This window comes from Drosophila suzukii, chromosome 2L, assembly GCF_043229965.1.
Source record: "Drosophila suzukii chromosome 2L, CBGP_Dsuzu_IsoJpt1.0, whole genome shotgun sequence".
Classification (NCBI taxonomy): Eukaryota; Metazoa; Arthropoda; class Insecta; order Diptera; family Drosophilidae; genus Drosophila; species Drosophila suzukii.
Window position 1 is genome coordinate 26,072,570 of NC_092080.1, and position 21,151 is coordinate 26,093,720.

At 39.2% G+C, this 21,151-nt stretch overlaps 1 protein-coding gene and 1 long non-coding RNA gene across 3 annotated transcripts; both read right to left on the minus strand.

Moving 5' to 3' along the window:
• Window positions 1-3,217: 3,217 nt before the first annotated feature.
• On the minus strand, window positions 3,218-12,488 carry Gpdh1 (Glycerol-3-phosphate dehydrogenase 1). 2 transcript variants are annotated; one of them, XR_010654692.2, is made up of 8 exons: window positions 11,987-12,488; window positions 11,714-11,891; window positions 8,754-8,960; window positions 8,315-8,687; window positions 5,322-5,475; window positions 5,166-5,258; window positions 4,274-4,667; window positions 3,218-3,614 (listed from the first exon to the last, which is right to left on the minus strand). XR_010654692.2 is itself a non-coding variant. In XM_017083167.4 (7 exons), the coding sequence occupies exons 1-7, from the start codon at window positions 12,028-12,030 to the stop codon at window positions 3,602-3,604; spliced, it is 1,062 nt and encodes a 353-aa protein (XP_016938656.1). In that variant the 5' UTR covers window positions 12,031-12,480; the 3' UTR covers window positions 3,218-3,601. The 2 variants fall into 2 exon arrangements, 1 of the variants encoding a protein (XP_016938656.1); XM_017083167.4 differs by lacking the exon at window positions 4,274-4,667 and having other exon boundaries at window positions 11,987-12,480.
• A 2,722-nt stretch (window positions 12,489-15,210) lies between these two features.
• LOC136117258 (uncharacterized) lies at window positions 15,211-20,826 on the minus strand. The gene is made up of 3 exons (XR_010654696.2): window positions 20,624-20,826; window positions 15,647-15,716; window positions 15,211-15,593 (listed from the first exon to the last, which is right to left on the minus strand). It is a non-coding gene; the product is annotated as an uncharacterized lncRNA (long non-coding RNA).
• Between the last annotated feature and the right edge of the window lie 325 nt (window positions 20,827-21,151).

Here is a 21,151-nt window from a genome sequence, read left to right on the forward strand (position 1 = left end):
TCTTATTGGCATTGCGATTTTTTCCAAATCCAATTAGGTATACACTGCACTCCCTCAGCTTCGGCAAAGCTAGCTCATCGTAAATGTCTTCGCGCAAAATATTATATTTACTGCTTGTGTCGAATAGAGCGACACAATTTTGGTTTTTGATTGAAACAACTTTGCTCGTCATATTGTTGTGCTCACTTAAAACTCGCGCGTTTGGCTTGCACTCTTCGACTAATTTTTCGCCTTGGGAGCAGTTTTTGGAGATGTGACTGAATTTGTTACACACACTTTCTGCCTTTCTCTTTGTTGTTGCAGCCACTAGACAGATGTCCCTTCTCGCCACAATTGAAGCAAACGATTTCTTTCTTGCCAGTTTTCGAACCACCGTGCACTGCTTGAGCTTTCTTTTCTTTAGCACTGTTTTCGCCAAAATGGGATTTTGCACTGATCGTTTGTTAGTCCTTCAATTTGTATTTGAATTCGGTCATGTTTCTAGCTCCATAAAGCATCGAATTATTAATTGAGAGTTCATCAATACCGACGATCACGTATTGGATGAGAGTGTCTTCTTCAACATTTCCCCGCGAGGCAATATCTTTCAAACGGTAAAAATATTCCTGTACACTTTCGCTTGCGCGTCGTTTTCTCTCTCCAAGTTGCTTGTGTATTTGTTTGCTGCTCACTCTCGATCTGAACTCGCTCAACAAACACGTTTTAAAAGCACTCCACGAATTTATTCCTTTCTCGCTCAACACAAACAATTTCGCGATACCTTTGAGCGATTTTTTTGGCAAAGATTAGCTTTTGCATATCGTTTCAACCCATAAGTACATCTTGATCTTCAAAATCACTTATCCAGACGTCGACTGGAATTTCGTCTATGCCCTCGAATTTTTTTATAGATTCCTCTATATCGCGAAAACTTAAAGCGAAACGCGGCATTTCATTGTATTGAATTGGCACTGGTTGCAAATTATTATTTTATTAAATAATATTATTAATTATAATAATATTAAATATGGTATGTCACAATGTGAGTATAATTAAGACCGTCGTCGAGTCGTTTTGCTTTTCACACAAGCACGTGTTCTTTGGATCAGATCTCGTCAAATACTGCCTCTACTCGTCTTTCTCGTCTTATCGTCGTTGTTCTCGTCCCTTACTTCTTTTGGACCGTCTTCTTCTGGAATGTGTGTTACTGCTTGTCATTCTCGTTGTCTGGGTCGTGATTGTTAGGGTGATTTTCGTAATATCACTCCCACATATATTTTTGCTTTATGCTGATAAATTTTCTAGCCAACCGACCCCAAAACCGTCGACGGTTGCTGTGACATTCCTGGTTATATAAGAACATTTTGCAACAACTAGATTTTATACCAGCGGTCGAGATTTTTTAATTAGCGATTTTCAGAAATAAAATGCATGTTATTTAATGTTGTGGGCAAGAAGTTAGCTTTACTATAGGAACGGGTTTACCATCACGTTTTAAAAATGGTCGTGTTATATCACGCGATCTTGGAGCCTTATTCCCGAATAAAATTTCATTTAAGTCGCTGATTATTGCACGATTTCCAAACGTTGTTCCTATGAAATGGAAAACCAATCTGAGCATAAAATAAATGCAAACTGGCAAAAACCGTGTTGCCTGATTGACAAACACATGTTGGTACCCTTCTATTTAGAAGATAAAGCGATCGACTGCGATATCGCATTCGGAGCGCGAAAGTAGCTCCTGTCTGGGAACAGTTTTATTTTATGGAATAATTAGCTATATCAGGGGTTCCACAGAAACCAACCAACCAAAAACCGTCGGTGTCACAGATTCTATAGTTTTTTCAAGAACCTACTATTTGGTTGGCTACGAGGGCAGTCCGATAAGTACTTAGCCTCACCGCCCGATGGCGTCACTATCGCAAGAGAAATTTACTATCGTGTAGTACATTTTCGTAGACGGCTACTGTCGAAATTTCAGCCTAATCGGACTCGTAGTTTTGTTTTGACTGCGTGTGGAATCGGACGTGTCGGCGGATTTAAGAAAAATGGAGAAAGAGCAGTATCGGTTTGTGATTCGATTCTTGTTTTTGGGAGGGAAATCGCGCAGCGAAATCAAAGAGCGCTTGGACGCTGTGTACGGTGACACTTCTCCTTCGATGGCGACCGTCAAAAATTGGTTTAAAGTGAAACTCGACGTGGTTGCACGTCGGTTTTTGATGAGCCACGCCCAGGTGTCCCGAAAACGGCTACCACGGAGGATAAACGTGACAAAAATCCACGGTCTCGTATTGGCAGACCGCCGATTGAAGATACGCGAGATAGCTGAGACAGTAGGCATGTCAAAAAAACGCGTGGGTCATATCCTCCATGAAATTTTGGGCATGAGAAAGCTGTCGGCGCGATGGGTGCCGCGTTTGCTCACTCCGGACAACAAACGCAACCGTGAGACCACTTCAGAGCGATGTTTGACGCTGTTTAAGCGCAATCCGAAGAAGTTTCTGCGTCGTCCACTGGTACACACCAGAGACCAAGGAACAGTCAAAACAGTGGACATCACCCGGCGAACCTGCTCCGATGAAGGCGAAGACTGTCCCATCGGCCGGAAAGGTGATGGCCACCGTTTTTTGGGACTCACAAGGTGTGATCTACATCGACTACCTGTAGAAGGGCAAAACGGTCACAGGGCTGTATTATGCCGAATTATTGGGCCGACTCATCGCCGAATCGCAGAAAATACGGCCCCACTTGGCGAAGAAAAAAGTGCTCTTCCATCATGTTGATTATGTTGATCTTGTTGAGAAAAAAATCACCACTTTTCCAAAATTTTCGTTTTTTTTTTGGAGGCTAAGTACTTATCGGACCACCCTCGTATATTGCATACTTATTTTTTAACAGTTCTCTGTGACACCAAGATTTTCTTTTAAGGACAATAATGGTTGGATTTGATTTCGTGACACCCCTGTATATGAATATTATTATTAAACAAAAGGTTGCCGTGCTTCACAAAATCGTCCGTATGCACGCTGATATCTCGGAACTATACAAGCTGGAAAGTTCGTAATAAGCATGGCGATTCTGGATAATCTTTTGCAACGCAAGTTTGATTCTGTAAGGGTCTCGCCTTCTCAAACGCGTTTTCCCTTGTTTTTATACTGATAGATTTTAAAACATTAATGTTAAGTTTATTTTACGCCAAACAGTCCATAAAAATACAAATAGAAATAAACGACCGATATGACTAGTCAGCTTTAATTTAATGTAGTATTTAATTCCGTAGATAACGCTGTCCAATTAGAATAAGATTAAGATTCTCTCCACTTGATAGAATTCCCTGGCCACAAAATAAAAATTTATTTTTAGGTACATTCGTTTGCTTCTTGGCTATTTAAGGTTGAAAAACCAAATTTGTTAAATTAAAGCAGTTTGTTAGACATGCAATGATTTGAATAAAAAATAAGCTAGCGATGCAACAACCTATACACAGTCCCTTAAGTTAACTGGTTTGTGTTAATTATAAAGGACTCCTTAGATTCATTGAGATGAAGCTGTGTTGAAAATATACATTTTCTCTATGTGGTAGACACACATGTTAAAAACGTTCTCGACATCTTAGTGGGATTTACAAATTTTGCCTGTGAAATAAAAAATTAATCTTTTAAAATAAAAGGTTTTATCATTAATAGTTTTAAATTTAATTTTGTTTTAAACACATAACCGTGCTTGATTAACTGAAAATCACAAAATGTATTAATTCCAGTAGTTTACAGCCAAAAGGCGTCCCAGCGACTGATGGCAAATTCTGTTAGTGCTGGACCCCTGAGGTATGAAAGTTCTGAATTTTTTCATAAATCCCTAAATGATGCGGTGACAGAATAATATTTTCTTGTTTTACTAAAGACTTGTATTTTATGTTGGCCTTACCACTAACATCATTTTTTCTAAATGGTCATTGCTGTGCATCTGATCGGCTGTCGATATGTACAGCCGACTTACAGTCGTCCAAAATTCACATTTTTCGTCTTTGTCGAGCTCCTTTGCAGGCATTACTTATCCAATCATATATTTCAAAAACTGTCTAAATTGGGTGGAAACAATACAGATTAAAGAAAAAATTCGAAGCCATAATTTTTCCTTTTGAACATTAAAAAAATCTTTTACAAGCAAACTCAAAAAATTGCAGTGGCATTTTCGTGATCCGGGGGTCAAACCCTAACAGAATTTGCCATTAATCACTTGGGAATGTTTCATGGATATTATTTTGTAAGCTAATGTTCGGGGTTTCTGTACGTACTTCTTTTTGACGATTTGAAGATGCCAATTTTATTTGTGAAAAATGATTTAATAATCCTTACTTATATTTATTTTAACAATTTGAATTTGGTTCAACAAATATGACACTTGGGGTTTTGGTTCTTTGTTTTTCAAACACTTAAATACTTTGCACATTGAAAAAAACCCTTGCGAATAGAAAGGAATTTATAAATGTTGTTAAAGTGGAACGACTTTTCTGACTTTATGCATATATATGGTTTTATCTTTTGTTGCCAGTTAATATGCATTGGTGATGATGACTTGTGTTGATTTGATCTATGTGGATATATATAGTATATACAATATACGTTTGACTGATCTTGTTTGGATGCAACACAGTTTAAAGTTTTGGCGACGGCATGATGGACGTATCCCTATGAAAAACAATTAAAGAAAGAAGTGCATAAACTAATTTGTAATGGAAAATAATTTTTATCAATTAGCAATGACTACGTGGTATGCAAAATAGATGTCTGAATATTTCTCTGAAAACGAAGGATGTGAATCGGAATTGGGAATGAATGTTTAAATATTTTCCGATTAAAAATTTTAAATTTCGTTTCGAGGTTATTATTTAGTTTTTATTAGTTTCGAGTTATTATTTATTTTTTATTATTGTTAAACTTAGTTTAGTTAATTGAGTAATATTAGGTAAACAAGCAAAAACTAATTGAAACAGAAGATGCATATATGTAATTTAAGGGAAAACAGCGAAACATACAATAAAGCCACTAAAGGAAACAATATTAAATCAAAGTTTACGGTAACAAGGAAGGGGCTAATATTCACAGGAATTCCGGGAAGGCAAGATAACAGGATATCGAAATAAAAAGGCGCAATCAAGCCATAACGAACGCAAACGAAACACTTACATATGCTCAGGGTGATTGCGTATGCAATCAATTAAATCATTAGGCTTAAGCTGATTTGTGCATATTTTGTGAATAGCCGTGAACAAAGGGAATCTGTAATCGAGGAAGATTTGTTACAGATCTAAGAATACCATTTAATAATAATATTAGACGCACTTGTCCTCTAGACCCTTGTTCTTCAGCATGTAGTTCACCTCTTCGGCAGTGGGTGGGCCCTGCAGCTTTTGACCGTTCAACATTTCCTTCTCCAGCTCCTCAATAGTTTTCCCGGAAGTCACAAAGGCCTCAGACACCCGACGATTTCGCCCACCTGTGAGATAATAAAGTATTTATTAAATAATTGTTTAGAATAAAATTGGTTCTATAGAATTTGTTGGTGTATTTCTTTAACCTTGGTAGATGGTTCTCAGGCATTGTCCTAAAAAATAGTAAAAGGATAAGCAAATTGCACAGTATAGTTGGGAATCTACACTGATAGAAAAAAAACAGAATGCTCTGATAGCGTACGCTTTCTTCAAATTTTCTAAAAAAAAATATATATATATAATTTTGGTTCTAATTTTTTTAAGTCTATGGAAGTATCTTTTAAACCAACAAGTGAATGGACTATTTTATTCCCGTTAAAGTAAATAAAGGTATTGTTTAGGTGTTTTAGGACACATTTATCTAAAAATATACAGTGTACATTGTACACATTTAGCTCTCCAACAAGTTCCCAACAACTTATTTGGGTAGTTTAAAGTCATTACTCACGCGAATATCAAGTTTGGCGCTTTAAAAATACAGTAATACTTATTTAGGGCTTGTGAAACCTTAAATCGGCTTTTACAGTACTTTTTTTTATAAATATTTATATTATAATCTTTTTTGAAGAATTGGAGTAAAAAAGAAACAAAGGTAGTTACCTGCGATTTTAATGTTAAACAAGACAAAACGCTATTGCCGACGGCGTCGACTATAAGAAACCCGTTACTCAACTAACAAAAAACCGCCACCTCTCGTTCACTAATATCGGCTGTATATGAGATTTCACTAACACGCCACATAAGGTGAAACCTAGGTAGTGCTAGTTAATTTCGTAATTCTGTATGAATATACCTGCATTCCTCTCTCACTCTACTCAGTTTGCTAATTATTTATTTTTGTTTGGTTATAACTTTTTAATGAATAGTCCGATATCAATAATTTTTGACAAGTAGATGGGTACTGATAATAAGAACAAAATCTCTGGCACCCTGCTAAAACAAAGGACCCTGCTGAATCCCAAGAATCTACATGCCAAATCCCAACTTTCTAGCTCTTATAGTTTGAGATCTCAGCGTTCATACGGACAGACGGACATGGCTAGATCGACTCGGCTAGTGATACTGATCAAAAATATATATACTCTATGGGGTCGGAATGCCATCGACTGTCAAATACCCGTTACTCAGCTAAGGAGAGTTTGAGAGAGATGGAGATATGCAGCAAAGCGACTGTTCACAATTGCACATCCCGCCATTTGTTATTTGCTTATAACTTTTCGGTGGATGGTCCGATTTTTACAATTTTTGGCATGAAGATAGATATTGAAAATTAAGAATTGCTTTTACACTTTTCCAAAAAAAACAAGGAAGAACGCTATGGTCGAGTGCCTCGACTATCAGATTCCCGTTACTCAGCTAAATAGAGATATGCAAGTAGCAAAGCGAGATTAAAATGCGCCACCTACCGGCGGTATACAGATTTAAGCGTTATGGGCGTTAGAGTGGGCGTGGCAAATTTTTTTTTCGGAACAGTCGATAGGTATTGACGAGACCAATACATTTCTGTTAAAATTTTCTATCTAGCATAAAAATTGTGGGCGTCACAGGTTTTCGCGGTTTGTGGGCGGTAAAGTAGGCGTGGCAAACTTTTTTTGGACCAATCGATAGGTATTGATGAGAACAATACATTTCAGTTAAAATATTTTATCTAGCATAAAAATTGTGGGCGTCACAGGTTTTCGAGGTTTGTGGGCGTTAGAGTGGGCGTGGCATATTCGCGTAAAACTTGCGCTACGGAATCTAAATCTGAAATCCCAATTCTCTACCTTTGATAGTTTCCGAGATATCCACGTTCATATTTACGATTTTTTGAAGTTTGTGGGCGGTTTATGGGCGTTAGGGTGGGCGTGGGTCAATCGATAGGTATTGATGAGAACATTACATTTCAGTTAAAATTTTTATTCTAGCATCAAAACTGTAGGAGCCACAGTTTTGGGCGGTTTGTGGGCGTGGCACTCTACTGAAACAAACTTGCGCTGCGTAAGAAGCTCAGGAATCTGCACGCCAAATCTCAATAGCGTAGCTCCCATAGTTTCCGAGATCTCAGCGTTCATCCGGACAGACAGACGGACAGACGGACATGGCTAGATCGACTCGGCTAGTGATCCTGATCAAGAATATATATACTTTATGGGGTCGGAAACGCTTCCTTCTGCCTGTTACATACTTTCCGACGAATCTAGTATACCCTTTTACTCTACGAGTAACGGGTATAAAAACCTGTCCCTCGTTAAACTCTAAAATTCTTCAATTCACTTAAAAAAAAAATTAGAACCAAAATTATATCCATCTTCGGTTGTGAGAAACTTTGTAGAAAACACAGTTAGCAAACCCCAAAACAGCGTCACCTAGCGTCGTGTTCTTTATTTGCTTATAACTTTTTAATGGATGTTCCGATTTGGACAATTTTTAGAATGAAGATAGATAAAGCTAATCATAACAAAAATTGCAATTACTTTTATTAACTTTCGCGATCTACTCCGCTAGTGATCCTTATCAAGAATATATACTTATGCTTTATAAGGTCGAAAACGCCTTTTACTACCCGCTACATACTTTCCGACGAATCTAGTATACCCTAAGACTCTACAAGTAACAAGTATCGGTAAGCTGTCATTTAACCGAGCCGAAAAATACTTAGCAGGAAGTATAGTTCCCTGTCAAAGCTAGCAGTCACATTGACGCTCGAGAAAACCAAATTTCCTTTGTAGGTAGTCTTTATCTGCCCGAGAAATGATAGCTGGCACTCGAAAACGATGAACTTATGAACTACTAAATATAACTGTACTCCAAAACCATACATTTAGAGCTTGACTACCTATCCTTCCGCAGCTTAGCACTAACCGTAACACGTTGTGATCAGATCTGCTACACCACAGCTCTCGAAGAAGGTGGACAACTTGCTTCCGGGGTAAAAGACGTCTACGAAGCGAATCATCTCCATAAGGCCCAGTCGAATCACAGCGGCCTTGGTGTTATCGCCAAGCTTCAGGCCGTCAACAAAACCCGCGCCGCAGGCCACAATGTTCTTAAGGGCTCCACAAACTTCTACAGCGTCAGCGTCGTCGACGACCACAACGCGGAAGTGATTCGCCTGGAAGAGATCGCGCAGCACCTTGCCATACTTTTTGTCCGTGCAACCGATGGTCGTTTCGCAGAAGTTTCCCTCAGCCACCTCATTGGCCAGGTTAGCACCCATCAACACGGCGCATGGGATCTGCGGTGAATAAATTTCAAAAGGATTGATTTTTCTGGCAGTTTTATCTTTTCGACGACAACTTACCTTTAGGTGCCGCGTGATTATATGCGAAATCAGATCGATGCCACCGCCCTCAGCCTTGTCGAAGCCCTTAATCAAAGAGATAGCGATGGCGTTCGGCTTGATCTTACCCAGCAGCTGTTTGCAAAAGTTGGGAATAAACTGGTGGGGCACAACGAAGATTAAAATGTCGGCGTTCTTGGCGGCCTCAACCAGGTCGGGCACAGCAACCTGTAGAGTGGGGCAAAAAGTAAAGTTTTATAATAGCTGTGATAACAGCAAAAAAACATCAAAAAAAATTCCGATTAGCACGCTGAAGGTTAAGTGAAGGGAACTGCAGACGGATCGAGGATATCATTTGTCCAACACGTGTTCCAAGTCAACTTGTGAAGGCTCGTTCGCAGCAGTCTAGACTTTTTAAATCGAAAGGCTCACTTGATTTATTGGCTGAGTACGTACATATATGCAATGTATATTAACTAACATGTTCTCCATATCGACATACTGGCTTGTCAACCTTTTGTTGTTGATAATGGTTATACACAAGATCTTACTTTAAAAAAATTTAAATGACATGTAGTGAAATTTCAAAATGTTAACCTTAAAAATTCTGTTGTGCTAAGTAAAAAATGTTTCATAACAGTGCACGGCAGTCCACGTCGTGACGAACACGCACCAGGAAACTGTGCGAAGGCGACTACTATATATAGCCGCAGAATTGAAAGTCTACAGTGATGGTCACATCATAACAGGTGATACACCAATCGAAATTATAGCAAAAACTAAAAACTTACAAATTCTTTGATAATTTCAGTTGGATTGGGAGAAAAAGTGGTAAAAGTGTAAATGGAATGTTTAGAAAGTTGAAGCTGTTGTGGCCGGTGGGGATAAATGCCCTAGGTTCTTAGCCAAGTTTTATTCTTACTGAAAACACGCGTCAAGCCTCATTTCTTAAAATCTAGTGCTCCTTTCAAAAGTTATTCTAAAATCAAGTTTTTGGGGAGTGTTCAAATTAAAAATGTTTGTCGCTTTGTGGGTTAGTATTAATGCCTTTTTGGTTTTTTGTGTCTTTTGATTTTTATGGGTGTAATAAGAAGCTCGATATAGAAAACTGTTGTTCTACGACTTTTGGAAAAACCAGCTGGTTATACGGGAAATAAATAAAATAGCTAGATTTCAAAGGCCTATATTTTTTAATTAACGCTACAGATAAGTGCTATATGTTGCTGAAAATGTAATTCAATTTGCTCGCACGCTCCTTTGTTTAAATTCTCTAAATGCAATAGATTTATATTGCCAATTTTCTCCAAGTTCTTTAAAACGATTTATTTTTACATTTCAAACTATTTAGCCCTGGAGATTCCCTATTTTTTGATTCTTAGCATTTTTGGACAAAAATATCCGTTTGGAAGTTATTGAGCGATAAAAAGAAAAACTCGATTCAGTTCAGTATGAAAAATCTTTCATGCTTTTTGGAATGCCGAAGACAACATTTTAATGAAATATTTTTCAAGTAAATAAAAAACATTCATAAGCTTGTCATTGGCTAAAACTTGTACATTAATTATTAAAAGTCCGGAAAATTTGGTAGGTTAAATTTCTGATGTCTAACTACACATACTTTATTTATGTTCTCAGAAAAATGTTTCTATAATAATGAACGGGATTTAATACCCAAGTGGACGTTGCCTTGCCAACGGAAATATTTATATTTAGGGTATTCAATTGCGTTGCAGAAGTGTAAACTTTGTAAGTTTGCCAGACGAGAATTGTGAACGCCCTCTATTTTAAAATATCGTTGCAGGAAATTGACGTACAAAATAACGCCAACTTTTAAATTTTTGTGAAAAGAAGGCTATGATAATTTCTGTCATTAAAACCCCACTTTTCAGTATATTTTTAGTATTTTAGATAAAATTCTTACCCATTATTAACCCCCTATTTCTACACAAGTACAACAGATTTGTATACATAGGCTGGGGTGTTGTAGGCCTTGAAAACTATTTTGTATGGAAATTGTTGTTGGAACTGCTTACACTTTTACACTTTTCAAACGATTGCAACGCAATTGAATACCCTAATTGATTTTAATAAATGCTATTACAATAGCTATTACAGCAAAATCGAATAGAACTCCCATTTTATAATTGATCTTTAAAAGAAAAACTTCTGATACCAAACAAAAACACCTCTTAACGAGGTAAGGGGTCACGATAATCGCACATTCAACCTACAAAAGTTCTTATGTAAAATGTTGTTGCCAAAATATTTAAATATACACATCCATCTGTGTGAATTATAGTGACAAACAAACGCCGCGGCATAAAAGTCTCACCCAAATTTCTTCTTGATTTTGTTGTTCCCGTTGATAAACCATGCCGCCAACACACGGCTCTAATGTACGATTGTAGGTCTATGTACCCATAGGTTTTTACCTAAGCAAAGCGAAATATAAGGTTGTTTATAGGGCAAACAAAGAATGTGGTTGGAAATGAGTTACTGACCCTCACATCAGACTTTGTATAGATGGACTTTATCTCCCAAACCATTTGGGCTTATCTGTAATTGCCAAACAGAACAATTCGAATTATTTGGGCAGCAAGTACATGTGTAGGAACGCTGACGACTGCTTCTCAGCTAATAGAACATATTGTGGCAAGTGTGGCAGCTCTGCAAACCTACTGGCCTTGACCTACGTCAAAGTCACTTGTATGGCTCTCTTTCAAGAGAGGGTGGAGAAGAGAGTCAAGGTGGAGCCAGAGGTGATGTTGCTGCTCGGCTGGCCCTGAGAAGTGCAGCAAGAGCGCAGCGTTAGAGAGCGGGAGCGGATGTAAAAATAGACGCGTATTTGACTGATTAGATAATTCTCGCTGCACGGCCAAGATCAAGGCATATAGCCTTTATGTAAGCAAGTGGTGTTAACAATACGCAGCAGTTACATAAGCTTAATAATCAACTTTGGCCCCAAATTGTAAAGCACTCACCACATTCGGTGGCAGCTTGTGTCCTTTCAGGTACTTGACGTTCTCGTGCGTCTCGTTAATAATCTCCGTCAGCTTTTTGCCCTCAATCATCTCCTCGTAGACGAACATGGTCACCCGTTCTTCGAATTCCGGTAGAGCGGCGGCGTTGGCACCCACGATTTTCGCTATGGCCGAACCCCTGCGGGCACAAGGTTAAGATGTAGGTGGGAGTGAAAATGTTAGTGGAGGTTACTATGTAAGTGCATCTGCTGACAGCTAATTAAATGCACTCACCAGTTGCCGGAGCCCACAATGCACACATTTACTTTTTCCGCCATTGTATTTTTGTTTTTGCTCGTTAGTTTTTCTTGGAGCTACTTTGCGACTAGATTGGTGCGATTAATATATTTTGCTTCAAACTGACACGTCGATGCCGCGGCGACTACTGATTCTTAGCTGGCACTATACATATATTAATATTAGCAAAACATGCACAGCGGCCAGCAACAAATAGGCGATTTTAAGAGCGGAGAGAGCTCGTCTGTGTAAGTGTGAGTGCGAGAGGTTCGCAAAAAGGGAACACGCATAGTTTTTTTTCGTGTGATGTCCGCAGTCTATCTTGGAGTTGACATATATATATGCTTCATGCTATTGCTTAAATATTTGCAACAACTGTAACAATTAATGAATCTGAAAGCTACTGCACTTTTCAAACGATGCAGCCGTCGGGGGTTGTTATAGGTGTAGAACTTATTTCCTCAATGTATTACTTTGCTTTTGCGATTATTCTACGACATTGTTCGGCTCATTCATTAGAATAATTTTTCTCAGACTATACAATTTTCGGAGACTTCGAGCAAGGCAGACATGTGTCAGCTCTAATGGGAAATTTATGAGTAAGATCCAATAGGCAGTTCTGGTATTTTTTAATATACCTCAATACAATACAATAGGTCAATGAGGAAAATATAATCTAAAAATAAAAATTTTTTCATTCATTAGAGCGCAGTAAAAATGTAATCGAGTATAAAAACTTGTTTTTCCCTATTTTGTAAAATACAATACAAGTAATACATCGGCGTCTTAAGTAGTATTTATGTATAAATTAGGACAAAACAATAAAACTCGGGGTAAATTTTCGATTAGCTCCAACCTCCAATTTCGTTAATATTTTTCATATTCACGTTTTTTTGGATCCTGATTACAGGAAAAATAGTCAAAGTTGACGCAAATAGCGGGATTTCGGAAAATATCGGTAAAAACCGCACAATTTTTGGTTTTTTGCTACTTTTATATATATAATTTTTAGTTTTATTTTTTTGTCTTATAAAAATATGAAGTACTCTGTTCAATATGTTTATTATGACAGTACATTTCCTTCAGATTTTGTTGTATTAATTTTGTGTTCTATACATTTTTATGTCATTTTCGTGTTTTGGTAGTACCATCACCAAAGGCCTGTTCACACACATGGGGTTTGCGCTTCAGCGACCAAATTCCTTTTCAGCTACTTTTTCCTCCATAAAATATATACTTGTAGAAAGAGACGGGAAAAAGTCGCTAAAACTCGCGGTGTAGGGACCACACACTCAAGTCGATTCAGTATTCCAGTGTTTTGATCAGTATATTTTACGAGCTTGGGTGTTTTTTGCACTTGTCGTTTCGGGATTTTTTGAGGGGGAAATGGCCGTGTTTAGCAGAACAACATTATAACTGATTACTGATGGATCAGTTATCAGTGATCAAGTTGGTTTTGCTGAACGCTCATGACACATAATAACGACGAAAATAGAAAATAATTTAAATATAAAACTATCAGAAAATAAATAAAATCGGCTACCACCGCAACTGCACCTTTGCGCATAGCAATCGTAGACATGTATAAAAGCCATGTATAAAGCCTAGTACTCACATCGAAGAAAACCGCGAGCTGACCATAGGAGTAAGCGAGGGGCAAATACGCTTTTCGTCGGGTCTGTTTTTCAGCGCGGTACTCAGATGAGCTAAGGAAATACCAGAAAAAATACCAGACTTTGCGAGTGAATTTCGATGAACGCCGTTAGCCGCGGGGCAAATAATAAAGCCTATTACTCAGATCGGCTGAGAGGTTCACTAGTCGAAAAATCTTATTCTTTGTAGTGTGACCGAAGTTTTCAAAGTTCACCCGCAATGCATGTAGCATGGTCTTACTGTCAAGCAGTTGGGTTTGTTGCCAAACGGAAAACAAATCAATTGGAGAAATTTAAAAAGGAGAAGTCTGCTGGTATACAAAGAAATTAGAATCAAAATAAATGGAATGTTCAACGAATGTTTTTATTTATGTAAATTAGTAGTTTAAAGCTTCCTTCTCGTCCCACGGATGCTTCGCATTCTTTTCCGCGCCACCGTAGTCCAGCTCCGAGTCCCAATGGGCATATTGGACCTTGAGGAAGTGGGAGAACGGGGTTGGCAGTGGCTGGCTATGGCTTCTCCAACTGTTCCTTAGCGGGCGCCCTATTTTCCTCCTCCCTATAGAAGCCAGCGGGTCCTCCAGATTCGCTTAAGCTGCCAAGTAGCTGGTGGTGGTGGAATCCGAAGTCCTAATGGAGAGGTCGTCGGAGATCGTATTACTGGCGGTTCTGCTAAAAGGATACAACGCAACCAAATTCATTTGGCCAGATCTTACTTTCTTTGCGAGGAAGCGCCCGGCAGGATGTCCATGTAGAAATCGATGTCCCACTCGGCATGTTCCTTCCCATCCAGCACTTCAACTGTTCTGCGAATTCGCCCCTTTTGTGGAATTGCTTTCTGTCGGTGAAATTCCACAATAAAGGGCATAATCTTGGATATGGGGTCCTATTTCATCTGCACTGATCTCCTGCATCCGATTTTGGGGTTCTCCTTCCATTTTTAATTTTTTGTTTCTACATCGCCTTTGCACGAACACCGCCAAAGATTAAATTTCTTATTCTTTGGTCCGCGGCTAACGGCGTTCATCGAAAATTCACTCGCGAAATCTGGTATTTTTTCTGGTATTTCCTTAGCTCATCTGAGTACCGCGCTGAAAAAGAGACCGGACGAGAAGCGTTAGCCGCGAATTTGCCTCTCGCTCACTTCTATAGCTAGCTCGCGGTTTTCGTCGATCTGAGTACTAGGCTTAAGAATTTAATATTTGGTGGTGCTCGTGAAAAGCGGCGTGGAAATAAAAAATTAAAAAAAAACGCCCAGCTGGAAAAGCCGACTTCCTGCTGCTACAGGCGGAAGAAACCCTTCCTTAAGGTCCAATATGCCCTTTAGGATTCGGAGCTGAACTACAGATGGTGAAAGAAAAATTAGGAAGCATCCGTGGGACGAGAAGGAAGCTTTAAACTACTAATTTACATAAATAAAAACATGCGTCGAACATTCCATTTATATTTATTTTAATTTCTGTGCTTAATTGCTCAAATTGATTTGTCTTCCATTTGGCAACACACCCAGCGGCTTGACAGTAAGTCCATGCTAGATGCCTTGCTGGTGAACTTTAAAAACATCGGTCACACTACAAACTTTTAAACTGAAACTCTTAGCCAATCTGAGTACTAGGATATGTTTCGCTTTAGAGAGGATATAGCAACAGTGAAATAAAAGAAATCTTGAAAAGGGGTGAGAAGTAGACTTGGTGCATTCTGTTAGTGTTATTAAAAGATAAGCAGTCTGCTTAAATTGTGCGTAGCGAGCCATAATAATTTTCTTATTAAAAGTGATATTTATTAAACACGATAAAGTCAGGTAAGCGTTACGTTAAGTTTAACATGTTGTGTATTGATCCTAGTTTAAAGTAAGTACATTTTTAAGGTGTTTTTTTCTGGTTCCGTTAGTCGAAAGCGACATGATGAAGTGTTTTGTGCCAACAAATATCCCGCAAAAGGGATATATACAGCTGTAAAAGGTAAATATACAAGTAAAACATATTTTTTAAACGTAGGCCCTTACATTTTTTCAGGAGCGTTGGCCAAGGATTCACAGGTCTTGAACACATGTTTGAGTAAGCTGATGTCGAAGGCTACAAATAAGTTAACAAAGAAAAAAACAAGGCTTATTAACAATAATTTTACGTTAATGGAAAACCTAAATAACACAATTTGAAACAAACATAAATCAACAAAAAATAAATATTAATTTAATATAAATATGTACTTATTTTATTTTATAAAAAGGATTCAAAAAAATTAGTTTGGTAATGAAATTGTCATACACAAATCGAAAGGTCATACATAAATTTACCCATGACAAGGAAGTAAACAAATGTGTTAGATGCTTTCGAATGAAGCCTCTAGTAGTGGATGTCACTGGCATTGACTTTTGCGGGCCATTTCTCTACAAGTCAGAGGTGCGAAGCAAGCCTTCAGTAAATGCTACGTATGTGTCTTCATTTGTTTCGCCACAAAGGCTATTCGTTTGGAGTTCATCAAGGATCTCTCTATCGTCGTTTCTACATGGCCTCAAACGATTTATATGCACTAGATGAAGGGCACGACAGATTTGGTCCCATAATGCAACCAACTTTGTTGGCGCTTGCAATGAACTGCACGAACTAAGGCGCCTATTCCTCAGCAATGATCATCAGAGAGCTACATTGGACTTTTGCCTAGCGAAGGCTATTGATTTGTGCTTCATTCCTCCTAGTTCGCCACACCCTGGCGGTTTTTGGGAAGCGGCTGTGAAGATTGCTAAGCATCATTTCTACCGCGCTGTTGGCACTGCTGCTTTAGACTTTGAGGAGTTGCGGATCCTGGTGTGTCACATTTCGGAGGTTGTTAATTCTCGACCATTAGACGCGATTTCAGATAACCCCGCTGATCTGGATGAATTAAACCCAGCACATTTTTTGAATGGTGGTCCGCCATCCTCTTTCGTCGAGCCGGATGTGACCAATCTAAACTTAACTTAACAGAGTGACAATGCGAGCAGTAAATAAGCTGTGCAGCTGAGCAAGCTCTGCTACTCTTAAGGATGATGTTGAAGCCCAGGCTTCCAACGGGGGGAGTATATCGGGTCACTCAGCCGCAGCAGCAAATTGCACTCTCGTCAGGTCTGCTGTACTCTTTCGCTAATAAATTGTTAACAAGCATAAAACAACGCAAAATTTCGTATTTTAACTTTGCAATGACAGATAAAAAGCTTATTGGTTCAACAGTCCCGTATATTGGAAATTTTATAACTGATTTGGCGGATACTACAGAGCCATTTAGCGGATTGCTCCAATTGAACGAGAAATTTATACGGGGCGAGGTGCAGAACTTAGCTTTTAAACAGTTAAAAGAGAACGTTTCGCTATCCTATTTTACCTTAACAGATCGGACAAGATTGATTGCGCACGCAAGTCCAGTAGCATTAGAGGCTGTTTTGGTGCAACTAGACTAAGATAAAACTTCCCGTATTATCTAGATCGCCAGCAAGAGTTTATAAAATGTAGAGAAAAGATACTCCCAAACAGAGAAGGAAAGTCTTGTGCTAGTCTGGGCGGTAGAAAAATTTTATTTTTTTTGATCGGTCTAGAATTTGACTTAGTAACGGACCACAAGCCTCTTGATGCAATATTTAAGCCCACCTCCAGACCTCCAGACCGCATTGAAAGGTAGTAAAATAAGCCAGGACAAGAAAATATCGCCGATTCATTGTCAAGACTGTCGCAGGAAACGGAGTCGAACTCATTCGATTGGCAGGGGGAGAAAAACATATTTCATATTGTCTCGAATTTAATTGCCGCTTCGCTTTCAATCTCAAAGATAGACGATAGTAGTACTTAAGATGAGGAAATAATAGATTCTATGACGTGCCTAAAGGAGGATTCATGGAAGCTAGCAACATCGAGTCCCTTCTATCCATTCTGATTTGAAGTGTCGGCGCTCTGTAACAGGCTACTAAGAGAAACAAAGCTAGTGATCCCGAAAGAAGGTAAGTCTTAGAGCTAGCACTCGAGGGTCATCCTGGCGAGAGTGCAATGAAGCGACGACTATGTTCAAAAATATAGTGGCCAAGAAGGGACAGAGAAGCGGAAGAATTCGATAGTACAAAATAACGAGGAGCATCACATCAAAGGGTATAATAACCGAGATGGAGGAAATTTTCGCAAGGCTAGGGTTTTCCCAACCGCTGACAGCTGACAACGGTCGCCAATTCATAAGCGAAGAATTCAAAGAATTTTGTACAACAAACGGGATCGAGTTACTTACAACTCCTTCATATTTGCCACAAGCGAACGGCGAGGTAGTGAATATGAATAAATCGCTGGTTAAACGTCTCTAAATCGCATATGCTAGCAGGAGCAACAACAAGAAAGAGTTGCTAAAGTTCGTTTTAATGTATAACGTAACACCACATAGCACCCAGCTGATGTACAATCGGACAATACGGGAAAAAATTTTCGGAATTGAGGACATCTCGGATCAGGTTGTGGAGTAAAGAGATAGAACATGTGCCAGAAAGAAAATGGAAAGAAGATAGGAAATGAAGCTACAATAGAAGGGCAGGAGATATCAGATTAGCTGTAGGCGACAAGGTTCTAATTAAAATTGGTATTTTTCCCCACAAGCTAACTCCGACTTTCGACCCAACGGTTTACGAGGTGACCAGCAGAGACGAGAATGTAGCACAGGTGACAGTAAATGGAAGGTCGTATACCAGGAACGTAGGTCACCTCAAGAAAGTCGAATCCGCTGCTGCGGTTCAGCCAGAGCAGGGCCAATCCACGGAAAGGACTGATGAATCATCTCCAACTGATCCAACTGATGCGGAGCCCACCGCCCTCAACTGCGTCTGAAAATAAAGGGAGAGATGTGGGACCCTGCGTAAGCTGAGCTGGATTAAAATCCACCACGGGATTCAAAAATTTACCACGACGCGAGCAGGATAGCTTAGTATGTACGAGACATAGGCTTACTTAGAACCTAAGGAAAAATGTAAGATCAGAAACAACTGGACGTTGGTAGCGACACCTTTGCTGCTCCAAACTTAAATAAAAGATTATTAAACCGAATCTAAGAGGTTTTTCTCTACATGGCGACCGTGACAAGTGTTCACATGTAACCCAAAAACAACAACAACAAAAATAAATTCGAGGATTATCAACTGCAACCACCAAAAATGAGGAAAAACTTCATAAGTCTTTGCGACCAGCAGCTTACATGTACGAGGGGCAGTCCGCCAATGGCACCAATGCTGGAATAAAGCAGCAAGTATTCAAACAATTATAGAGGACGTCTTTTTCCCAATATTCAACTGGCAAAGGAAAAAATCGAAAGTCTGAGTGAGTAGAGTGCGAGTAATGGGCAAACGCGGAGACCAGAAAAACAAGATCATTAAAAGAATAGCTTATATTACGTGGCTATTGGCAACAGCAGAAAAATTAACAACAGAACTTGATTTTCTAAAAGAATGCCTCCAGCTACGAAAGCCATGCGGTATTTGGCTCAGTCTCACTCAGCTAATATTAAAGTTATAAATAAAACAGTAACTAATAAACCACCATCTCCAAAGACTTTGCCGAAGAAACCGGACGTCTGCCCGAACGACTGCCCTGGACCACTAGAAGCTGCAGCATGCAAATACACATGCATGAAAAAGACCAGTGCGAGGACCGGCACCGGCCTCGCCTGAACCAATGGCCACGGACATCGAGAGACTCCCCGTCCCTTTCGCCTACGAAGGAGCGTCAGTGTAGCCAAACCGGCGACGACCAGCTGACGCGGAAGACATTCGATGCAGTAATTAAAATAATTCTATTTTAAAATTGAGCGGAACCTTTTTTGCCCGATTAGAAGTGTAACCCGTAAAGCTATACAAAACAATAGGTAGAAGACCTGTAAAAGTAGATGCAAAGTAATGCAATAAGTAAATTTTCTGAAGAAACAATTAGTTATAATTATAATTCAAATATATATACGCCAAAAATGGCAATTGTAGACGTTAAGTCAGTGGACTCCATTGCTAATGTTATTAATAAAGTAGAGTCAAACAATAATGACTTAGAATTAATACACACACTGTTAATAAAAATTGTTGTTATAATGTGCGCAAATTGTTTTTATAAACTGTACAAGTTACATAATAAATGTCTAAAAAAGAAATATAAATATATAGATCTGGACAAAATTTAATAAAAAACAAGGAAGAATGCTATAGTCGAGTACCTCGACTATCAGATACCCGTTACTCAGCTAAAGGGACCGAAGGGAAATGGAAGTATGCAAGCAGCAAAGCGAGATTAAAATGCGTCACCTATCGGCGGTAGACAGATTTAAGCGTTATGGGCGTTAGAGAGGGCGTGGCAAAGTTTTTTTTGGATCAATCGATATGTATTGACGAGACCAATACATTTCAGTTAACATTTTTTATCGGTTTGTGGGCGTTAAAGTGGGCGTGGCAAACTTTTTTTGTGTCAATCGATAGGTATTGATGAGAACAATACACTTCAGTTAAAATTTTTATTCTAGCATCAAAACTGTAGGAGCCACAGTTTTGGGCGGTTTGTGGGCGTTAGAGTGGGCGTGGCACTCTGCTGAAACAAACTTGCGCTGCGTAAGAAGCTCAGGAATCTGCACGCCAAATCTCAATAGCCTAGCTCCCATAGTTTCCGAGATTTTAGCGTTGATCCGCACAAATCAAGATCATTGGTCCCAAGTATCAAATTTTTTGATCAGACTACGATCTAACTTAATATAAATTAAACAAAAGTTCAATTTAGATATATCAGTACCGACTATACTTAACACTTCTCTAACAGTTGAAACTGGTGATGAACCGGAATCAACAGAACACACTGACATTGACCAAAACGAATCAGAAGAGCTTACAGAGACAAACCCTAAAATAGAAGAGCAAGATTACAAGAAGAAGAAAGTGAAGTGTGTAGACGAGAGAAAAGTTTCGCTTCTTAAGACACCCTCACCATAAAAAACACAAACTTACGGCCAAACGTCGACGCTGTGCTCACTGACCGCAGAAAACACGGAGGATCCGCAGTGGACCAGCGTACCTCTCGAGAATCAGCAATTAGTTTTGCAGAAAGCTGAACTCGGTTTTCACTAATTTTTTCGGAGAAAGTTGTGATAACCGGGAAAAGGCAGGAAAGCGCGGATGAGTTGAACCGGTGTGGGAAATAGTAAACAAGACTAGAGGTGGTAACCATCAGCTGGTCGTAGCCGCAGTGAGTTGCCTAACACTCCACGTGAACTTTGAACCTATCGGGTAGCGGCCACCACTAGAAGGCGCTAGGTACCCTTTTATTAAAATAGAGCATACTACTAGGCGGCTAAATAAAAGGTGTTGTTAGTCATGTCGAGTTCGGATGAAAAGGATAACTTCTTATCACCGGTGCAGGAATCACAAAAGAGGAAGTTGGAGAATATGTCCCAAAACATTGCAGGAGGAACATCCTTGAAGGATCTGACACCAGCTATATCGAGGCTGCTCGATCTGCCAACTAAATCGGTTGCC